Below are 18483 nucleotides of genomic sequence, written 5' to 3' on the forward strand. Positions count from 1 at the left end.
TAAAATGCCATATGCAAGTTCAACTATCTAAAGCTATGTGTATGATTATTGCTATCGAATTATGAAATATAGCATGATATATCACATATATATCACATTATCAGTAAAATTACATGCCGTGGAATCATTTTATTTACTTGTACAAAACAGTAGAATTCTACATGGTATGCAATGATTCTTAAAGTGTTCAACACAATCGCCAAGGTTATGTCTGGGGTAGCATTTGTATGTATGTATGTGTGAATGTAGAAGACCAGCATAAATGGAGAACGTTTAGTCGATCTAACAAGTAATATCTGCAATGTCTTATATGAGGGAACAAGGCGCGGTACGATCAACAGAAGATATGTTCTGATTCCGTTCTAAATTGCACATATGTCTAAGCGTCAACAATTATATAGAGAAAGATTTTACACCGTTTTATACAAGTTAACTTGTGTATTGTCGATGATCTTCACAATATGTTTTGAATCGAGCACCCTAGCGCCGAGTGACGCACATATTCACTGTTGGTGGTGAAAGACCCATGCAGTCATCGGCCGACGGTGCAGCGACGCCCTCTGGCAACTTCAAGGTGAAGTGTTTCAGGAGGGAAGAAAAGAGCAGAAAGAGCTCCATCTTAGCCAGCTGCTCACCGAGGCAGACACGGCGTCCTTGATACAGGATGATACGAAGTAAGAAACAAAACTAAAAAAAGTTGACACCAACTGCTTGGTTATAACTTTATAGAGTACTTTAAAAGGTTGTTTTTTTTTCAGAACTGGGAGAGCAAAACGTCTATTTTCATTGGCACCAGAGAACTATCGCAGTCGATCGCGAAGAAAAATACTTCTATGGAGTTTTCGGCTGAATTTGGGTTTAAAGACTTACCAGCAGAAAAGGGTAGGTACGAGTCCGGCCTGCTGACCACTTTGCCGTCAGAGTCCAGGAACCTACGGGGGTCAAAAGTCTCTGGGTCCGGCCAGTATTCCGGGTCCATGTGGGCTGACCACAGGTTGGTAAGGACCTTCATAGCGAATAGACGACAAAAAAAAGTTTGTTTCTGACACTATCTGCACTGTGATCGTGAGGCTCTCTATGTACATCATGTGACATAACACGTAAAATATCATCATTCTTCATACAAAAAAGTATCAACGGTGAAAATGCCAAGACCTATATTCTTACACAAACCTCACTTTTCAGTGACGTCGACTCGATCAGTGAACCATCGGGGTTCTACAAGTAAAGAAACGCAATGAGGATAACGAAACGTAAATAATGCATATACATTACTCACCTGCATTCCCGCCGGGATGTCATAGCCTCGGAAAGTCGTGTCCTCTGTAGCAGCGTGAGGAGCATTAAGTGGGGCTACAAGCCTGATGCGCTGGATCTCCATGATAGTAGCCTCGGTATACGGGAGCTGGGACCTGTGGGCCAGGGTGGGCACGTCATGGTCTGTTCCCAGGACACTGTCCAGCTCAGCATGGACCTGTTACAGATTTTTCTCATGTGAATCAATAAAGCTTACTACAGCTATAAGTGTAACAGTGTTTTGTTTTCCTTTTCAAATAAGGCATTTGGGGTTCCAAGTGCGCACATTTGAACTTATGGCTCCCTGGATTAGCAAAAAGATAAGCTCGTTTACCATTCCGAGTACGCATGCGCAGTACCAGGAATTGTGGGTAGTACTTCAAATGTATACGTCAAATCGAACCCTCTACAAGATAGCAGACCTTTGCATAAAAATCTAGACAATTCTTGAACTTTGACCTAGACCACAATGAATTACGTAACGTACGGTACCTTCTGCTGTTCCTCTGGACACAAAACCATGTAGAGAAGACCCCATCGCAAGGTGTTGGCTGTGGTCTCCATTCCAGCGAAAAACATATTTTGAATGATCCACACAATATTCTCCTCTGTAAAGCAGTCGGTCTGCTCTTGGGTCTGTAGTTCGGTGAGGATGAGGTCGATGAAGTCTCGTGGATTCTCGTTGTCCAGGGTCTCGCGATGCTTTATAATTTCTTGTCGAAGAAATTCGTGGACCTTGTTAATGCATTCGACAAGAATCCTGTTTGCTGAGTTAACTGTGAAGAAAACAAAATTCAGTATGTTGGTGTCCCGGTAATTTAGACATGAAATGATTGTCCGATGATGAACCCTTCACATAGTCATTGTCTACGGCTCAAAGAAGAGAAGTAGGATTGGTTAATACTAGTCATACGTACTAGCCGAAAATCAAGTTTTCAAACATAAATCCAGGTATATATTTGAGATCCTACCTCCCGGTACGAATCGCAGAAAGGGAAACACTGTCATCAGCTGACTGGATCCATGTTCAAATTGGGACAGTAGCTTGTGTATAATCTTGGTCAGTTCGACGAACTTTTCATCATCGTAGCCGTAGCGTTTCCCGAACACCATGGAGCAGATGATGTTGGCGACTGACACAGTCAGGTTGTCGGCGATGTCACGTGGATGTCCATCTCCTTGCTCGGACAGCTTAAAAAATGCACACCACATGGGTCAGATTGTCCGTCCTCTCATGCCATGCTTATGTATTTTTGTCAAACAAAGACCCTGCACTGCTGCTTGCTATCGCCTCCCTGCTCTAGCGCTGAGCAACAGGCACCAACCAATCACGTCTCAGCCTACAGTGAAAAGGCCATTTGATTGGCCTACTGAAACCGTAATAACATGATCACTACTTATGTGCAACGTTATTCAAGCCTAATGTGGGTTTAAAATGTCAAAAGTGGGAATATTCACAAAATACCTTTATGCAGAGCTGACGAGCCTCTTCTCTGATGTGTTCTTCCACGCTGCCAGGTCCCATTCTCATTCCCAGAGTTTTTAGGGCACTGACGGCAAACCTACGTTTTTCCAAGTAGGCTTGGTTGAATTTTGAGAGGGCAATATCTGTGAGATAAATATGCGGTATGTCATGCATTGAAACTCTGCTAGTAAACTGGAAATTTGGTGGCCATATGATGAGTCATTTGGGAGTTAGAAGGGGCGTGCCTCAAACGCCCCCCCCCCCGTCCCATGTTGATAAAAAAAAGTCCGGTCTGAATAGTATCGACTCCTATAAGGGCTTATTCTTTATCATTGATTGTACACACAGGTCTCCAGATACAGGCTACTATCAAACTACATTGTTTACTTAAAATCTAAAAACTACTTGGCTGCACAATAAGCTTTAGTATTATGTTGATACGTAAAGTAAAGAGAAGAACATAGCATACCTTTCCCAAAGCCAGATACTAGATTCAGCAAATAGACGCTCGGCCTACTGGAGAAAGCGTCCTTGTAGTCCACAAGCGCCTCTTTGATGGCCCGGTAGCCGTTCAGAACCACCACGTCTTCCATCCCCATTCGAACAGTGTACACGTCGCCATACTGCTCAGTGCGACTAAGACATATCTCAAGACCCCCAGCAAAGCGGGCGTTGGCTGCCCTAGCAACACATAGATACAACCTTTGACCCTGAATTTTCCTCATTTCCCCTATTGTTCGATAATTACCCCCTCCCCACCCAGTGTGATAACAATGCAGGGAGGGTGCCAGTGGACCAGGTGAGGTGATGCCTGTCCTCCTGTGGAGTGTGAAATATCAGACTGTCTGGGATTGGTGCTGGATGTGTATTATGATTGACAAAGGATTTCCTGGGTTTAGGAGTATTTCTAATAACTTACACACTGATTGATTCACGGTTTCATCAAATTTGACCACTTTAATTACAAATAGCCCGACAGAATCTTATAAAGATAACCAAATTCAACCAGGGTGTAATCTGACCAATTAAGCTGACCAATAGTTTGATAATTAGCTTCGCCAAGAAGCTTATGTTTTTGTCGACTTGGGTCTGTATGTAGGTCAACAGGATATAACTCGAGAAATTGTGGATGGAACTTTTTTATTTTTTGCAGGTGTGTAGCGGTTGTTTAAAGGCATGCCTAGTTCGAAAATGGGTTACCTGGCGTTTTCCTATGGTACATTAGCGAGCTTGGTATTTTTTTTGGTGTTTTTTCGGGAGGCATAAGTCAAAATGTAGCTGGGCGATTTCTACGATATTTGGCAGGTCTGTAGCGGCTGTGGAAAGGATTGCCATGTGCGAGAATGGTTTAGCTACCTTTTACCTATGGTGCTGTAGCTGGCTTTGTATGTAAGTGCGTTTGTCTGTAAGCAAGATAACTCGAGATGTTCTTGATGGATGTTAATGATATTTGGTTGATAGGTAGGGGACACAGAAAGGAAGGTCAAGTTCGATAATGGGCCTCCTGGCAAATTGTTTTGGTACTGCAAGTGAGCATCAAAGTTTGCGCCTAAATTTTCCAGAAGTGCCAGGTTCGTGATTTTTTACTGGTGGATAGCTGTTGGTACTAGGAGTCAATGGTCTAATTTTGGGCCCCCTAGCAGCTTGTTTGGAATTGCAGTGGGTGTTATATTTCGTAACTTTTTAGATGGATAACTCCTGAGGGGATTGATGGATATATTTGTTTTTGGTAGGTAGGTACTTTGGATGATTATCAACATAATGAGATGCAAATTATATAAATCACTCTGTATTTAATATAATTACTTAGGGAAACTTCTATAACGGTTGAAAAATACTTGTGACGGAGTCACCTGAAAGGACTTGAATCGACCCATAGATGTCTAAAAATAGAGAAGTAGGTCAAAGGAGCCAGTGGAAGCAGGGGCTCCCTGATAAACAGACGTTGTCTTGGAAGCATGAAATTCTGATTGACCAGGGATGTTACTAGGTCATCCATGTACTATTCCGCCAGGATGGAGTCTGGTAGAGACTACTGGCTGAAAAATGCCTATAAATGGTCATGGTTCATGTTAGCAAAATACAAAGCCTGACCGTGTCCAACACGTATCTATAAAATTAAGCAATTAAATAGCTTGCTGAATTGATGTCAATACGACGGCACACAGCAAAGGATTCATAGCAGTTGAAATATAACATATCTATATACAAGTGTTGCTTATATCTATATACAGATCAACAATAAAAGTAACACTATATCATGGGAACGGTAAAAATGTAGTAGAGGGAACTTGACGAATATCACTTGATATAAAGATGTAGAGCTAATATCTACGAGACACTTCAGGTGTATTTTCTTATGATGGACTGCAAGGAAACTTGGTGTTCCATGTGCCAGTAACACTACATGGGTCTAAACAAACGAATAAGTACTATGTAAAGTCAGTAATATAACATAATTGAACAATGACGGCTTGTAACACATAGTACTTACATCTGTGAACTAGGTTAAAACAACAAGTGACCAAGTGCTGGGACAAGACAAACCCAACATGTTGAAGAACAGCACTTAGGTCAAAAGGGTCACCGTCAATTATCCACGCATTCCTCAACTCTTAACAGAGATGTCATGTTGTAAGGGAAAGGTCGGCTAGAAAGAACTGACATCATTGCGAGAAATACAAATCGCCAAAGGTGACAGGCGGCTGTCATCGGACAGTCGCAGAAATCATAACCTTGGACTCTGTAAAATACCTCTGACTTAACTCGCGACTGCAAAACTTTACTTTCTATTTTCATGAGATTGAAACAAACGTTCACCAAGGCGGGGGTCGTAGCAATCCTTACATATGGCCCTTAGATGACCCTTGGTGAGTTAAAAAGTTCCGTAAATTGGAAGGAACAACTGTTACAGTGGCCGGGGTTTGGTGAGTGACGAATGCAATTATCGGCGTGACTTCCTGTGGTTTCCAGGTTTCCAAGACCTACCCACGTACCAAATATCACTTCAATCCATTCAGCCGGTCTTCAATTTGCTGGTTTCTACATACATACATACATACATACATACATACATACATACATACAAACGCTACCCAAAACATAACCAGCTCTCCGAAAGTAATTATGACAACACAAAATAGAACAGTAACCTCATACCTGTACAAATTGTTCTGATTATGCAAAGACATTCATTCACATCGCCAAAACATTTGCTGCATTATGTACACCGACAGAATAGACTAATCTACTCACAATGTTCATAATCCAACCAACCACTACATGATGTGACTAGATAACATATGGACTTATACACATTAATCATTCAAAAAGAACTATCTTCCATAGAAATTGTTTATTTGGCGAAGATATGTGTTCGAGGAACTCTAGTTCCCCATGTTCTTTCCTGGATCTGATGCCGGCTTTGTTTGTTTTGATAATCGATTTTTATTCCAAAACAAGGTATTTGATAGAAAACAACGCTCAGATGAAAACTGTTGTACCAATAGTCTGTTTGATATACTACGGTTACGTAACCTACCACACACACATTTTTTTTAGCAAAGTTCACAAGAGCAAGGACGTTATAGTTGAGAAAACACTCTTTTGATAGAGATAAAGAGATAACGGATTGTATTGTAATCAAAGTCTCAGTGTAAGCACGTCTAATCCTCGTGTGTCAAGGAACAACAGGCAATAACCTGGATAGTTTCAGTCTGGGAGTGTAATTAACTTGTTCTCTTCGCCAATGGCGATGAGTATGTTTTTGTCGACTTGGGTCTGTATGTAGGTCAACAGCATATAACTCGAGAAATTGTGGATGGAACTTTGTGATTTTTGGTAGGTGTGTAGCGGTTGTCGAAAGGAATGCCAAGTTCGAAAACGATTTACCTGGCGTTTTCCTACGGTACTGCAGCGAGCTTGGTATGTTTTTTGCAGTTTGTTTTGGGCAGCATAAGTCAAAATCTAGCTGGGCGATTTTCAAGAAACTTGGTAGGTGTGTAGCGGTTTTGGAGAGGAAGGTCAAGTGCGAAAATGGTTTACCTGGCTCTTACCTACGGCACTGTAGCGGGATTTGTATGTAAGTGCGTTTGTCTGTAAGCAAGATAACTCGAGAACCCTTGAATGGATCCTGATGATATTTGGTAGGTGGGTGGGGGTCAAGAAAACGAAGGTCAAGTTCGATAATGGGCCCCCTAGTGACTGCCTAAGGTACTGCAGCAAAACTTTTATTTTTGACACTTCGTGTTTTGGATATGCTGTGGTCATGATTTTTGAGTGGTAGATAGCCCTTGGGGCAGAGAGTAAGTGCTGTGAGTTTGGACCCCCTAGCGGCTTTTTGGGAACTGCAGGCACCGATTTCCTTTCAAACTTTGAACGAGAATAACTCGAGAACGTGTTGACGGATCATCAGGATTTTTTGGTATGTAGATAGAATGAGTACTTAAAATAATAATCTACATGGAAAGATGCATTTAATTGTAATCAGTGGCCAATTAACAGAAATAAACTGTTTTGTATATACATGTATCTCACTTGACCTATATCTATGGACACATCTGTTTGACAGATGTTTGTACTGGAGGAAACACTGACAAGCCGTGAGCTGGACACTGAAAAGCTTGAAATTCTGATTGACCAGGGGTGCTATCAGGTCATCTTGTACAATCAGGTCTTGTTTTGGTAGCATTTGTGGGGTTTGGGGGTAGGTACTATTTAGTAATACATGAATAAGACCTTAAAGTCTTAAATAAAGGCATGATTTAGTAATACATGAATAAGACCTTAAAGTCTTGAATAAAGGCATGATTATTTGGCGAAGAGATGGGTTCGTTGAACTCTAGTTAAAAAGAGTATCGCACCACTCTAAGTTACACATTTTGCTGCTCCTTTAATACATGCTTAAGCTGTCGCCAGACTGTAATTTCAGGGCCACACAGGCCAGCTCTGACAGCTCCAGAGCCCACATTCAAAGGTTTTTGTTGCCTGTCCCGGGCTGGCCCTGAACAGATGCAGCTTTTTACCTGTTGTGCACTGACATAGTTGAATGTTGACACTATGTTTGTATCATTCTATATTTGTTTAAGCTATAAATTGCAGTAAAGCTATAACATGCTGTTAACTACGTCTTACTCTCTAATTTTGAACTTTTGGTCACTCTGTCAATAACCAGCTGCCTAAGAATTCCCTTTATGTACACAATTGTTTTACCAAATTTGTTACATAAGTCACTTGAATCCCTTCATGCCAAATGCCCTCATAAGGCCTCTTGCAACATTCAAGCAAGGAGCTTTTAACAGTTTGATTCAAGTAACTTCAGTGTACATGAGCATCTTCCATTTGTTTCAAGGAAAATTTTGTTTCTGATTGCAAACATATCTTTGATAGACAGTTATGTCTTCTGTGTACATATTGTATTTTGAAATCCATGCTTCATAACAATTCTTGTAACATATTCCTTGTTTACACTAAATTACAGCCATGTTTGTGTTTTGTTGATATAACCCAAGCCAAGCTGTCTGCCACCTATGCCACTTTCAAGCAAAGGTGTGAACACCTGGCTATTGTTTTCCTCAGGTGCTGAGCTACCCTGCTGTCAGTGCCCTAAGTAAACAAGTTAATTGCCCTTATTGTCCACTTGTCCAAACAAAGATATCAAATTTCACCCATGGAGGAGCCAAAACTTGAATATTTGTAATTTTATTCTATTTCAGAAGGTGCAACCATATGCAATATATTTTGCGGTCATAAAAGACATTTTTAGAAAGTAGACATGTGGTGCTACAACATCCAAGTGGGAATGTACATTGTAAAGTCACTAGGACTTAACAAGACCTTCATGAATATTGCCAATATGCCATTTTTGTCAATATTTTTAACATATTAAAGAATATCCTTGTTATTATTGGATCAGCAAGCATGTACCTCCCTGATTGTTACAGAGTACTTATTGATGAATACATACATACCAAATTTACTTCAATTAGATATACCTTAGCGATGCACCAAGAGCCTAAAAGCGATAAAATGCAGCAGTGCTTATTATTCATATAATTTAATATCAATTATATTTATGTGAAACCAATGAAGTCAGACTAAATCTTATGGACATGATACATGGCCAGTAATTGAAGATTTTATAATATTACCACCAGGTAAACATTTATTACACCAGAAAGTTTCCAGGTCAGTTAATTAGCCAAGGTGGGCAAAACCTGTCTTAACAATACTGAGTGCTTCCTCCACTCCGTAAGCTTCAGGTGGGGCGCTCGGCCGAGGGACAACAGGTGGCCGACAACAGGCCAGCTCCCACTCGGTGACGGTGGGAGGTTCTTACGCCGTTTGAAGAAGACCAGAAGGGTCAGGAAAACGACGCAAACTACCACGATGGTCCGGATGGAGACTTCTGACAACAACGCAGCCAACATTGTCCTGTGTTCGAAAACAAGTGGGAGGGCGGTGTACTTAGTACTGTTGCCAAAATTTGCTATTTTTCACCATTTGGTACTGAAACAGCCACCAAAAGCTCACAGGACATGACAATCTATCTCACCTTGCAATTATTAGATCATATGTAGCTCTGAAATAGGTACAGGAAAATGAGGAATCTTGAAAAACGCCCAGGTAGCTTGGCTCAGAGTTTGAGAGATATCCTTGCTTGTTTGTCGTTGTGACTTTTCCGCCTGATTGAATCCGGTGCCAAAGGTCATGTGTACTGGTTGTACCAGGTTTCACGGTCATTGACCTTGTTACCTCAGAATAATGACAGAACCTCGGAATTATAACACAGTTCTTCTCAAAAAGTTTCTCAGAGGCTCTTTACAAGTCCTAATGACGTTTGAAAAAGTTTGTTGAGAACTCGTTGCAACATTTAAAGACGTCACCTTGAAATTATGCATGTCACCGAGGTATGACGTGTGTGAATTCTTTGCCCCCCCCCCTCATCTTCTCACGCACTTCTTTTGGAAAGTAGACAGGCTTCCGATCACCTCCCCTACCCAACAACCTAGCGTACCCAACAACCAACAACCAACCTAAAATATTTTGATACTTCCATCTGTTTTAGGAAACCAAATCGCTAACAAAGACTTTCCTCGCTGACATCACTAGGCCAAGTCGGCATACTGTAAATGCATTTAAGTTCGCGGGGATTTAATTTCACGGTAGCGAGAAAATGGACTTTTCGCGGTGGATTTAAGTTCGCGGTAACACCATAGACTGCAGTCTAATACCATTATAGAAAAATGTTCGCGGTGGTTTTAATTTTGCGGTAAAGTGGTCACCGCGAAAACCGCGAACAGGCTTGTGATTGGTTTAGATGGCATGACTATTCGATAACGTCGTCAATTATTACCTGCTTGAAAAAAGCAGGTCTTGATTCTGGTAGGGATCTTTGTGATTCCGGACCGATATCTTTAGAACCTCTGGATGGATTGCGATCGCGTTTGCTATTGGGATAGATATTGCCAGCCATTGTGCTATAGTGCGCATAAGAAGTTTGCTGCAGTTTTGTGGTTCGTTTAAAAAAAAATATTTACACCCCTTTTTTACTTTTTTTGAGTAGAGTGGTCCCAGTAACTGATACCCAGCTGTGCCATTAAGCACCACTGTGTGCGGGGTGAATCACTATATACACATTAGGGATATGAAGTCGATGGCTGCACAGATCCACAACTAGTAGAAAGAGTTACTGTGACCATCCCTGTCACTTATGTATTGAATTAACCAAATTGAATATATACACATTAGGGATATGTGCCAGGTGCAGGTGTAACAATAGGAAATAAAAAGGAAATGGTGAGGTCACTAGAAAGTTGTAGTTTGGGATCTCACCATTTACCATAGGTAGATATATAAGAACAACGATGAAGTAATTTTGCCGAACGTCAAACCATATCAACCCCACAACACACCATACGCACCATCACAAAACAAAATATTTCATGCAGGCTTGAGTTTTCAGACTTTGGTTTTCTCTGTTTATAGTAAATGCATCTTGCAAGATTCTTTACGACCTCACTGAAATGGTCACCACTGTTTTGCGACAAGAAATCAATTGCCACCGCGAGACCTTGGACCGCGAGAATCCACGAGACTTCATCGACCTCATCCTCAACAGTATCCTCAACAAACAAGAGACCCAAGAGAAGACCGACGGTTTTACAGAAGAAAACGTCGTGTTCATAGTTCTTGACATGTTTGTCGCTGGGATCGACAGCACAACCATCACCTTACGCTGGGGTCTTCTCTACATGGTTTTGCATCCAGAGGAACAACAGAAGGTACAGAAGATTCTTTAATAAGCCAGTAGTTACCACGCACGCGCGGGTGAAAGGTACTCTGGGTAATGTGTCAATGTTGAAGCCCCTTCCCCCTCCCAATCTTTTTTTCTTAAATGCCGCCATTTTGCAGGCGCCATGACGTTACGGACATTGTTACACAAATTGAAACAATGGTAGAGACGACACTGTTTATGTCTGGGGGGCCTTAAACTTTGACATATTACCCAGAGTTTCTTTCATCCGCGCGTGTGTGGCAACTACTGCGAAAAGGCTTATTCATGCCTTTCAGTACAAACCACCAGGCACACTTACAAGTACGCATGTGCGAGTGCATAATGATCAAGGTCAAAGTACAAAATCCTTTTGGTGATAAATAATTTCCACGGTGAAATTGTTTTTTAATTATTTTTGATGTTACGTATATATACGCTACCTGTAAGTACAGAGGGCTACACGTGTTTTCAGGGACATTGTAACAATCTTTTGCCGTGTTGCAAACAAAACATTGTTTTAATAGGGATTTTGAACTCTGACCTAGACCACAATGCATCACTCACACATCGGCAATCGGCACTGCAGTATGATGACTTTCTTCTCATAACGGCTTGTATCAAACATTTAACCATGCCGTATTCTTCTGAAACACTTCAATGTTGTTCTTCAAATATTGCAGAATGATTTTAATCGTGTCTTCGTTGCATTTTGTGATAGGTGCAAGCTGAGCTGGACAGTGTCCTGGGAACAGACCATGACGTGCCCACCCTGGCCCACAGGTCCCAGCTCCCGTATACCGAGGCTACTATCATGGAGCGCATCAGGGCAATCGCTCCCCTCAGCGTTCCCCATGCTACGGTTCAAGATACAACTTTCCGAGGCTATGATATTCCAGCAAAGACGCAGGTATTTGAAAACTGAAATAAAATGGTAAAGATTTTGCACGATATTTTCAAATAAGGTACAAACAAACTTTCCATCAGTTATATGATACGCTCTCGATTTCAAACGACCCGAATGCCATGTCACCGTAACTCAACTGAAAGTATGACGTCAGCAACGGGCAAAAGATGCCAGGAAGACTGTATCGCCCCCCGTCTCGGAGCTGCCGTATTTCCGTGATAACGGTATACGTTTCCACAGCTTTGAATCCACCTATCTATAGACTAGTAATGATATTAAATAGAATAATATGAAACTATACAGTAGAAAACACGACAGTGTGCTAGTGACAGCATTCACCTGGGCAACATACAATGTACTCTTACCTCCTGTACATTTCTTATGCTTGTAATCTGCTCATGGTAGAAACATGTTCTGTGTAATTTCTTCACATTCTGAAAGGTCATTGGCAACATATGGTCAGCTCAGATGGACTCTGAATTCTGGCCAGACCCAGAGAGGTTTGACCCCCGTAGGTTCCTGGACTCTGACGGCAAGGTGGTTACCAGGCCGGAATCATTCATGCCTTTCTCAATGGGTGAGTTTCAACCCAAGAAATATTTTGACAATACCCATATGTTTTTAAGATGCCTAGATATGCTTGTTGATTTTTTTCTAATCCATCCACATCACAAAAATTCCTGTCAAAATATGTAAGGCACACCCTCTCATGTCTAAGCGCTGGTCATTCGCCACGTCAACCAATCAGATACTCCTGTTGTTGTAAAGAAAACTACGGCCAGCCAATCATGCTATTTCTTGAATATTATATAAGTGGTCTGACGTCATGATTGACGGCAAGTTTTGGCGGGAAGCGCTAAGAAGGCAAAAAGGACGGATCGCAGACAGATACCGTAACTCGTACGCCACGTGTTACACGTACGTAGTGTTACACATACGCCACGTACGCCACGTGTTAAACGTACGTACTGTTACACGAACGCACATCCCGACCAGTCAAATCTGGACATTCCTCAAGAATGGGTACATTCCTCCAGGAATGCGGACTATCACATGTTTTTATTGTGGTCAACTTCATTTCCAACTTGCCTCGATTTAAACAGTATGGTTAACAGCACGTCGAAGGGATTTAGAAGCACATTCTAGCCATTCTATTACAAAAGAAATTATTAATTGTTATCAATCATACATATATTTCAACATTACAGACCGCCGTGTCTGCCTCGGTGAGCAGCTGGCTAAGATGGAGCTCTTTCTGCTCTTCTCTTCCCTCCTGAAACACTTCACTTTTAAGTTGCCAGAGGGCGCCCCTGCACCGTCGACCGTTGGTACTATGGGAATAGGTTTGAAACCCCAAACAGTAAAGCTATGTCTCACTCTGCGTTGAAGACATTTTCAAGTAAAGATTTTTAGGGCGGGTGGGGGTGAGGTGTGGTAGGGCAAAGTTATTTTACAAAAAATTGGGATAACGTAATATTTGTCTTTCCAGTTACTGTAATCATATTTTTTTTTATATCATAACTGCCGATTTGAATAATAAACAACATTCTATAACGTCCATAAGATGACCAAAAAATGCTAGTATACATATAAAAAAACATCAACTACATGTATATTTTAGTCAACAACATATATCTTTGTATTTATTCATAAAAATTCCAATATATCGCTAATGTTAAATGGTGGTGGAGTCGTCAAGAGCAAACGTTTAGAGTTGCAACATTGACAGGAAGTATGGTTCAGAGTTTGTAAAATGAGTGATTAACCGACCTGGAATGACAGCAGACAGAAATTCCAGATTATATAGGTATTGTCTTTGGTCTGTTACTGTTGGTTTATGTTTTTGCAATGACTTATTTTCCATATGCAAGTCACTTCTACCTTAGAGTGATTGATATGGTGTTAATCAAAAGCTTATTTGCATGGTTAATGAACTATAATCAAACACGACATAGAACTCACGGAGGTATGAGATCATTGAACTCTTGTTCTTTTCATATTTTCCTGTGAAGTATAGTGCATACGTGTTGATAGTGTTGATAGTTTATATGTCAATATTCCAATTGTTGTTATTAATTATTTAGGGTATTGTTTGTCTATACAGTATGTTTGATATACCTAAAGTATAGGTAAATGCCTCTCCATTGAGAGCCTCGCAGCGTCCTTGGTTTTTCTCGAACTCACATCGCCAAACGGTTTGGTTTCAAACTCATTCTATAGCAACAGTTTCTTCTCCCGGACTGCCAAACTGTGTAACTCTCTCGATGACAACCGTTTCCCCCCTGTATAAAATCGTTAAAACCAGTGTTCACCGCTATCTCCTTGTACAATTATTTCTTCCACCCAACGACGCAGTTCATTGCCTATGATTTGTCTTCTGGCCGTCAAAAATGTTGTTTTTCGATGTTTTTCAGAGGATTTTTGTTATGATTACAATGTCATACATCATGTATATAACATTTTTCATATACGACAGTTCACATGTCAATGACCCTATGCTGCAAGACGTGTATGTACGAAGTGAATAAATACCACACCTTGTTTGTTGACTCATTACTCCCCCACATGACAAAGTCGTCATACATACGCAAAGGGTTACTAGCGGGCAAAATGTTTCGATTCAGCCAAACGGCTAAGTATCTAATGTAATGTCATTGCAAATCATTAAATGAATCGAGTTTGGGGTTGACTGATTAAAGATAAAGGTGCCTATTATTACATGATATTGCTACAAAATACTGAGGAATTATCCCAGGCTAAGCAAAGAATGATTAAGGTTAGGTGAGGTCATCGGATGAAAGGTCGCTATACTACAATGTACCATGTGACTATAGGTGTAACGTTTGTAACGTTACTTCTGGCCGAAGACACGCTTCGATATACACGCGCCCACTCGCCATCAAGAGATCAGACAGCATGAATCTAAGGTAAGATATGAATTACACATGTACTATCATCATTATAGTAACAATATTAATCGTTCGGCTATTTCATTGGTGAGTTGGATCCAAAGAGCTGTTGATTGTTAAGTGGTAGGTTTGAGTCGCAAATTTTAGTCTCGTAAAGAAATGGTCGTCGCGTCATCGTGTGTAAATGTTATTTAATATCGCTGTCTATACCATTCCATACTCCAGCATTTCATAACTTGGGGGGGGGGGGCTTCTGAGAAGAAGCGGAAACATACAGAAAGCAACATTTCGATCACAGCTGTACGGCAATATCGTGATAAATGTTTAAAGATGCTATAGAAACAAAGACAGTGCATCAACTCGGGTTCGAACCCGAGTCTACAAGCCTGAGAGCTTAACCCCTTTCCAACAACGCCAGGAAACGTCGCGGTGATCTTGCTGACACTCTTTAAAAGGCGACGGAGCGAGCTAATATACATAAAAAGGCGACGTCAGTTTACGAGACGGAAATTGGCGCTGGGCAAAATCTACAAAAGAAAACATGAAATCAATATTTCACGGAGTTATAATTCATGATACTTGATACTTGTTATCTTTTATTATCAGAATCACCGGGCGAGCACTATGGACGATTGTCCTGTTTACCACGCTCACAGCTGTCCCCGTGAGGTCAACGTCCGCAATATTGGACAAGAGCGTCACCCCTGAGCTAACACATACTATGGGGTTAACGACCGACCTGTCGACTACGCAACCAACCACAAAACAAGATGTCACAGCGACTTCGGAGTCAACCGCACCAACTGACCAAACAACAACCTCGACTTACACAGAGACAACCGAACCAGCAACGACTTCGAACATGGTGACGATTCCTGATGTCACAACACTTGTAACTGCATCTGAGGCATATACAACGACACCAGGTAAGTTTCAGGCTGGTAACATTACTATGGTGGGGTTTATGCTATGCTCGCAATATTACATTACCAACATTAATACACCAACGTTATACAAAATAAAAGAAGGGTTATGTTTGACTCCAACAAAAGATATCAACTTTTCGACTATTACGGATAACTGAGGACCAGATTCCATAGGAAATACGTCAACTTCTGGCTTCTGGAAGTGTGACGTAGGCTAGAGGTCAAAGGTAGTTGGAAGTTGGTATCTTTCCCCGTCTATATTCAAAGAAGGTTGTGAACTTCGGCCTGGTGTTGCTGGATAATGGAAGATGTGAACGAGTCAAGTGAAGAGCACGAGTCAGAGTGTCTTTAAAGCAGATAATCCCTTGTAATAACACTGATGTAAGTCTCACGTGTTCTTTGCGGCTGTAATGTTGAGATAATTATGATATGGTACCCACTGTTTATAGAACCTGACTGTTCATTCACTTAGCAATGAGGTTATACGAAATACTCGTATCCTTGTTGAAAGTTGGCATCATGTTCAGCACTCTGTACAAGAACATACAATTACAATATACTTTAGAAATCGTTTGACATACCTAGGTGTGTGCAAATTGACTTTTTGAATGTTCTTATAGCTAAGTATACTAATTCTATCTTTCAAGGATTTTGCCCAATGTACTGCGGTTGCATGGCTGACCGGATGACCGTGTACTGTTCGAACTACGATCATCTCCACTCCATTCCGCAAGGCATCCCGACATGGGTCACGACTCTCTGGGTTACTGAGTCTAACATTCCTCGACTGGAGAGGAACTCATTCCAGAACCTTACAGATCTCCAGGTAGGTCATTCCTCGACAGATGTTATATCCTTAAAAAACTATGTCGATTGCTTAAACCCCAGTCTCACACTAAGGACCTTCCCACGACTTTGCTCGCAATCCCTCCCCAATCATGGTTGTCCCTGAGCCTCTGGGTCGCTAGAAGGTTAGAATCCGTCCTATACTAGCCCAAGTTCGCTTCTTTGATCAAATCAATTTCCCGAATTGGATTTGTCAGTTGACGTATACTAATTAGAAAGCTCTTAGGAAACATCGCAATGTCAAACATTGCTGACCATCTCTAGACCATGGTTGAGAATAGGTCGCGATCGTGGGCAAAGTTTTATGAAGTTGGAGGATGCCTACTAGTCTTTAAAATCTTGCAGGTCGACCGAAGTTGTAGAATAAAATCAAAGCTGGGAAAGTCGCTCCTGATTCGATGCAAAATTCTAGTAGAGAACTTGGAATTATTCCTGTTATCATTATCGTTCTTGATATTTTTTCCGCAGACGCTGATGCTCTTTACGAACTTCATCACGGAAATTGCAGATGGAGCTTTTAACGGATTATCATCCATCAAATCCATTTACTTGGGAACCAATTGGATCAATACAATACAAGACGACACTTTCAAGGGGCTGGACAGTCTAGAGTACCTAGACCTTACCGGTAACAATATCCAGAACTTACCACCCAATGCCTTCCAACATACTCCAAATATTCGGCACCTAATTCTTACTTATAACAAGTTTGAAATATTCCCAACCCAAGCTCTCTCTACTCTAACGAACCTCGAGCAACTTTACATTGCTGCAACGAAAATCACAACCATCCCTGCCAATTCTATTTCAACTATTACAAACCTCACAATCCTTTTTCTTCAGGTCAACGAAATAGAGTCCGTTGACCCCCAAGCTTTTGCCACTCAAGGTCCATCCACTCTGAGGGAGCTCTACCTCCTAGGCAACAAGTTAACGACAGTTCCTCGCAACTCATTTGTACCTTCTATTCGAAAGTTAGTCCTCTCCGAAAACCCCATCACCCAAATTCAAGATGGCGACTTCTCTGTCTTGGTCGATCTCGAAACACTCGAGTTGAAAAAGATGGGCCTCAATGAATTGGCCGTGGGGTCGTTTCGCTCTCTGAACGCCATACAAGAGATAGATCTGTCCGAAAACGAACTTACGTCCCTGAATGAGGGTCATTTTAGTGAGTTGTCGACCCTTCGAAATCTGTCTCTAGATGGAAACCCGTGGCATTGTGATTGTGAGTTTTGGAAGATGGCTCAGTGGTTTGGTACAGAAAACATTACAACTGATAGAGTAAAGTGTGAGACTCCAGTTGAGTTGAGAGGGAGATTTGTACTGGATCTTTCCGGAACTGAAGTAGGTTGTGATGTCAACTCTGGAAGGCTTTTGAGGCAAACTAGAGTATTTCTGTTCATATTACAGTTTGTTGTTTATGTATGCCACTATATGTTGCACTGAGCTGTAAGTGTGCCTTTTCCCAGACAACGCTAGTTCACCTTTATCCGCAGCATAACCTATATCCGTTGTTTATAAAAATTATATGTTTAGGGATATTAAGTTGACGCTGGCTTTTGAAAGATTACACTATTTTCAAAATATTTGTCTTACATAGCCCATTTATGAAAAAACAACGGATATAGGTTGCTCAGTGGATAAAGAACTAGCGTTATATGATACCCCAATGAATATTTGGATGAAAAAAACAACAGTATGAGTATCCAACCTGAAACATCGGATATTTGAGTCATACATTTGTATAAAAGTTGTTAGAACTTTACTGCAATTTTTACATAATATTTATGTAGTTAATACAAATGATGCAGTCAATAAGATTTACTAATCTAATTTGTCTACTAAATGTGAATTTTAGTTAC

General features: G+C 41.1%; 3 protein-coding genes across 3 annotated transcripts; 2 read left to right on the forward strand and 1 right to left on the reverse strand.

Moving 5' to 3' along the window:
* Positions 1-112: 112 nt before the first annotated feature.
* On the reverse strand, positions 113-3383 carry LOC118421539 (cytochrome P450 2U1-like). The gene is made up of 7 exons (XM_035828866.1): positions 3231-3383; positions 2762-2904; positions 2268-2487; positions 1789-2072; positions 1280-1474; positions 871-1006; positions 113-653 (listed from the first exon to the last, which is right to left on the reverse strand). Exons 1-7 carry the CDS (start codon positions 3358-3360, stop codon positions 481-483), a joined length of 1281 nt encoding a protein of 426 aa, XP_035684759.1. The 5' UTR covers positions 3361-3383; the 3' UTR covers positions 113-480.
* Positions 3384-10785: 7402 nt separating this feature from the next.
* On the forward strand, positions 10786-13327 carry LOC118421203 (cytochrome P450 2U1-like). The gene is made up of 4 exons (XM_035828364.1): positions 10786-11043; positions 11755-11943; positions 12382-12517; positions 13149-13327. The coding sequence occupies exons 1-4, from the start codon at positions 10786-10788 to the stop codon at positions 13325-13327; spliced, it is 762 nt and encodes a 253-aa protein (XP_035684257.1).
* A 71-nt stretch (positions 13328-13398) lies between these two features.
* On the forward strand, positions 13399-17487 carry LOC118421204 (leucine-rich repeat-containing protein 4-like). The gene is made up of 5 exons (XM_035828366.1): positions 13399-14867; positions 15456-15775; positions 16423-16601; positions 17090-17249; positions 17465-17487. The coding sequence occupies exons 1-5, from the start codon at positions 14857-14859 to the stop codon at positions 17485-17487; spliced, it is 693 nt and encodes a 230-aa protein (XP_035684259.1). The 5' UTR covers positions 13399-14856.
* The last annotated feature ends 996 nt before the right edge of the window (positions 17488-18483 follow it).

The sequence above is a fragment of the Branchiostoma floridae genome, chromosome 8, assembly GCF_000003815.2.
Source record: "Branchiostoma floridae strain S238N-H82 chromosome 8, Bfl_VNyyK, whole genome shotgun sequence".
Lineage (NCBI taxonomy): Eukaryota > Metazoa > Chordata > Leptocardii > Amphioxiformes > Branchiostomatidae > Branchiostoma > Branchiostoma floridae.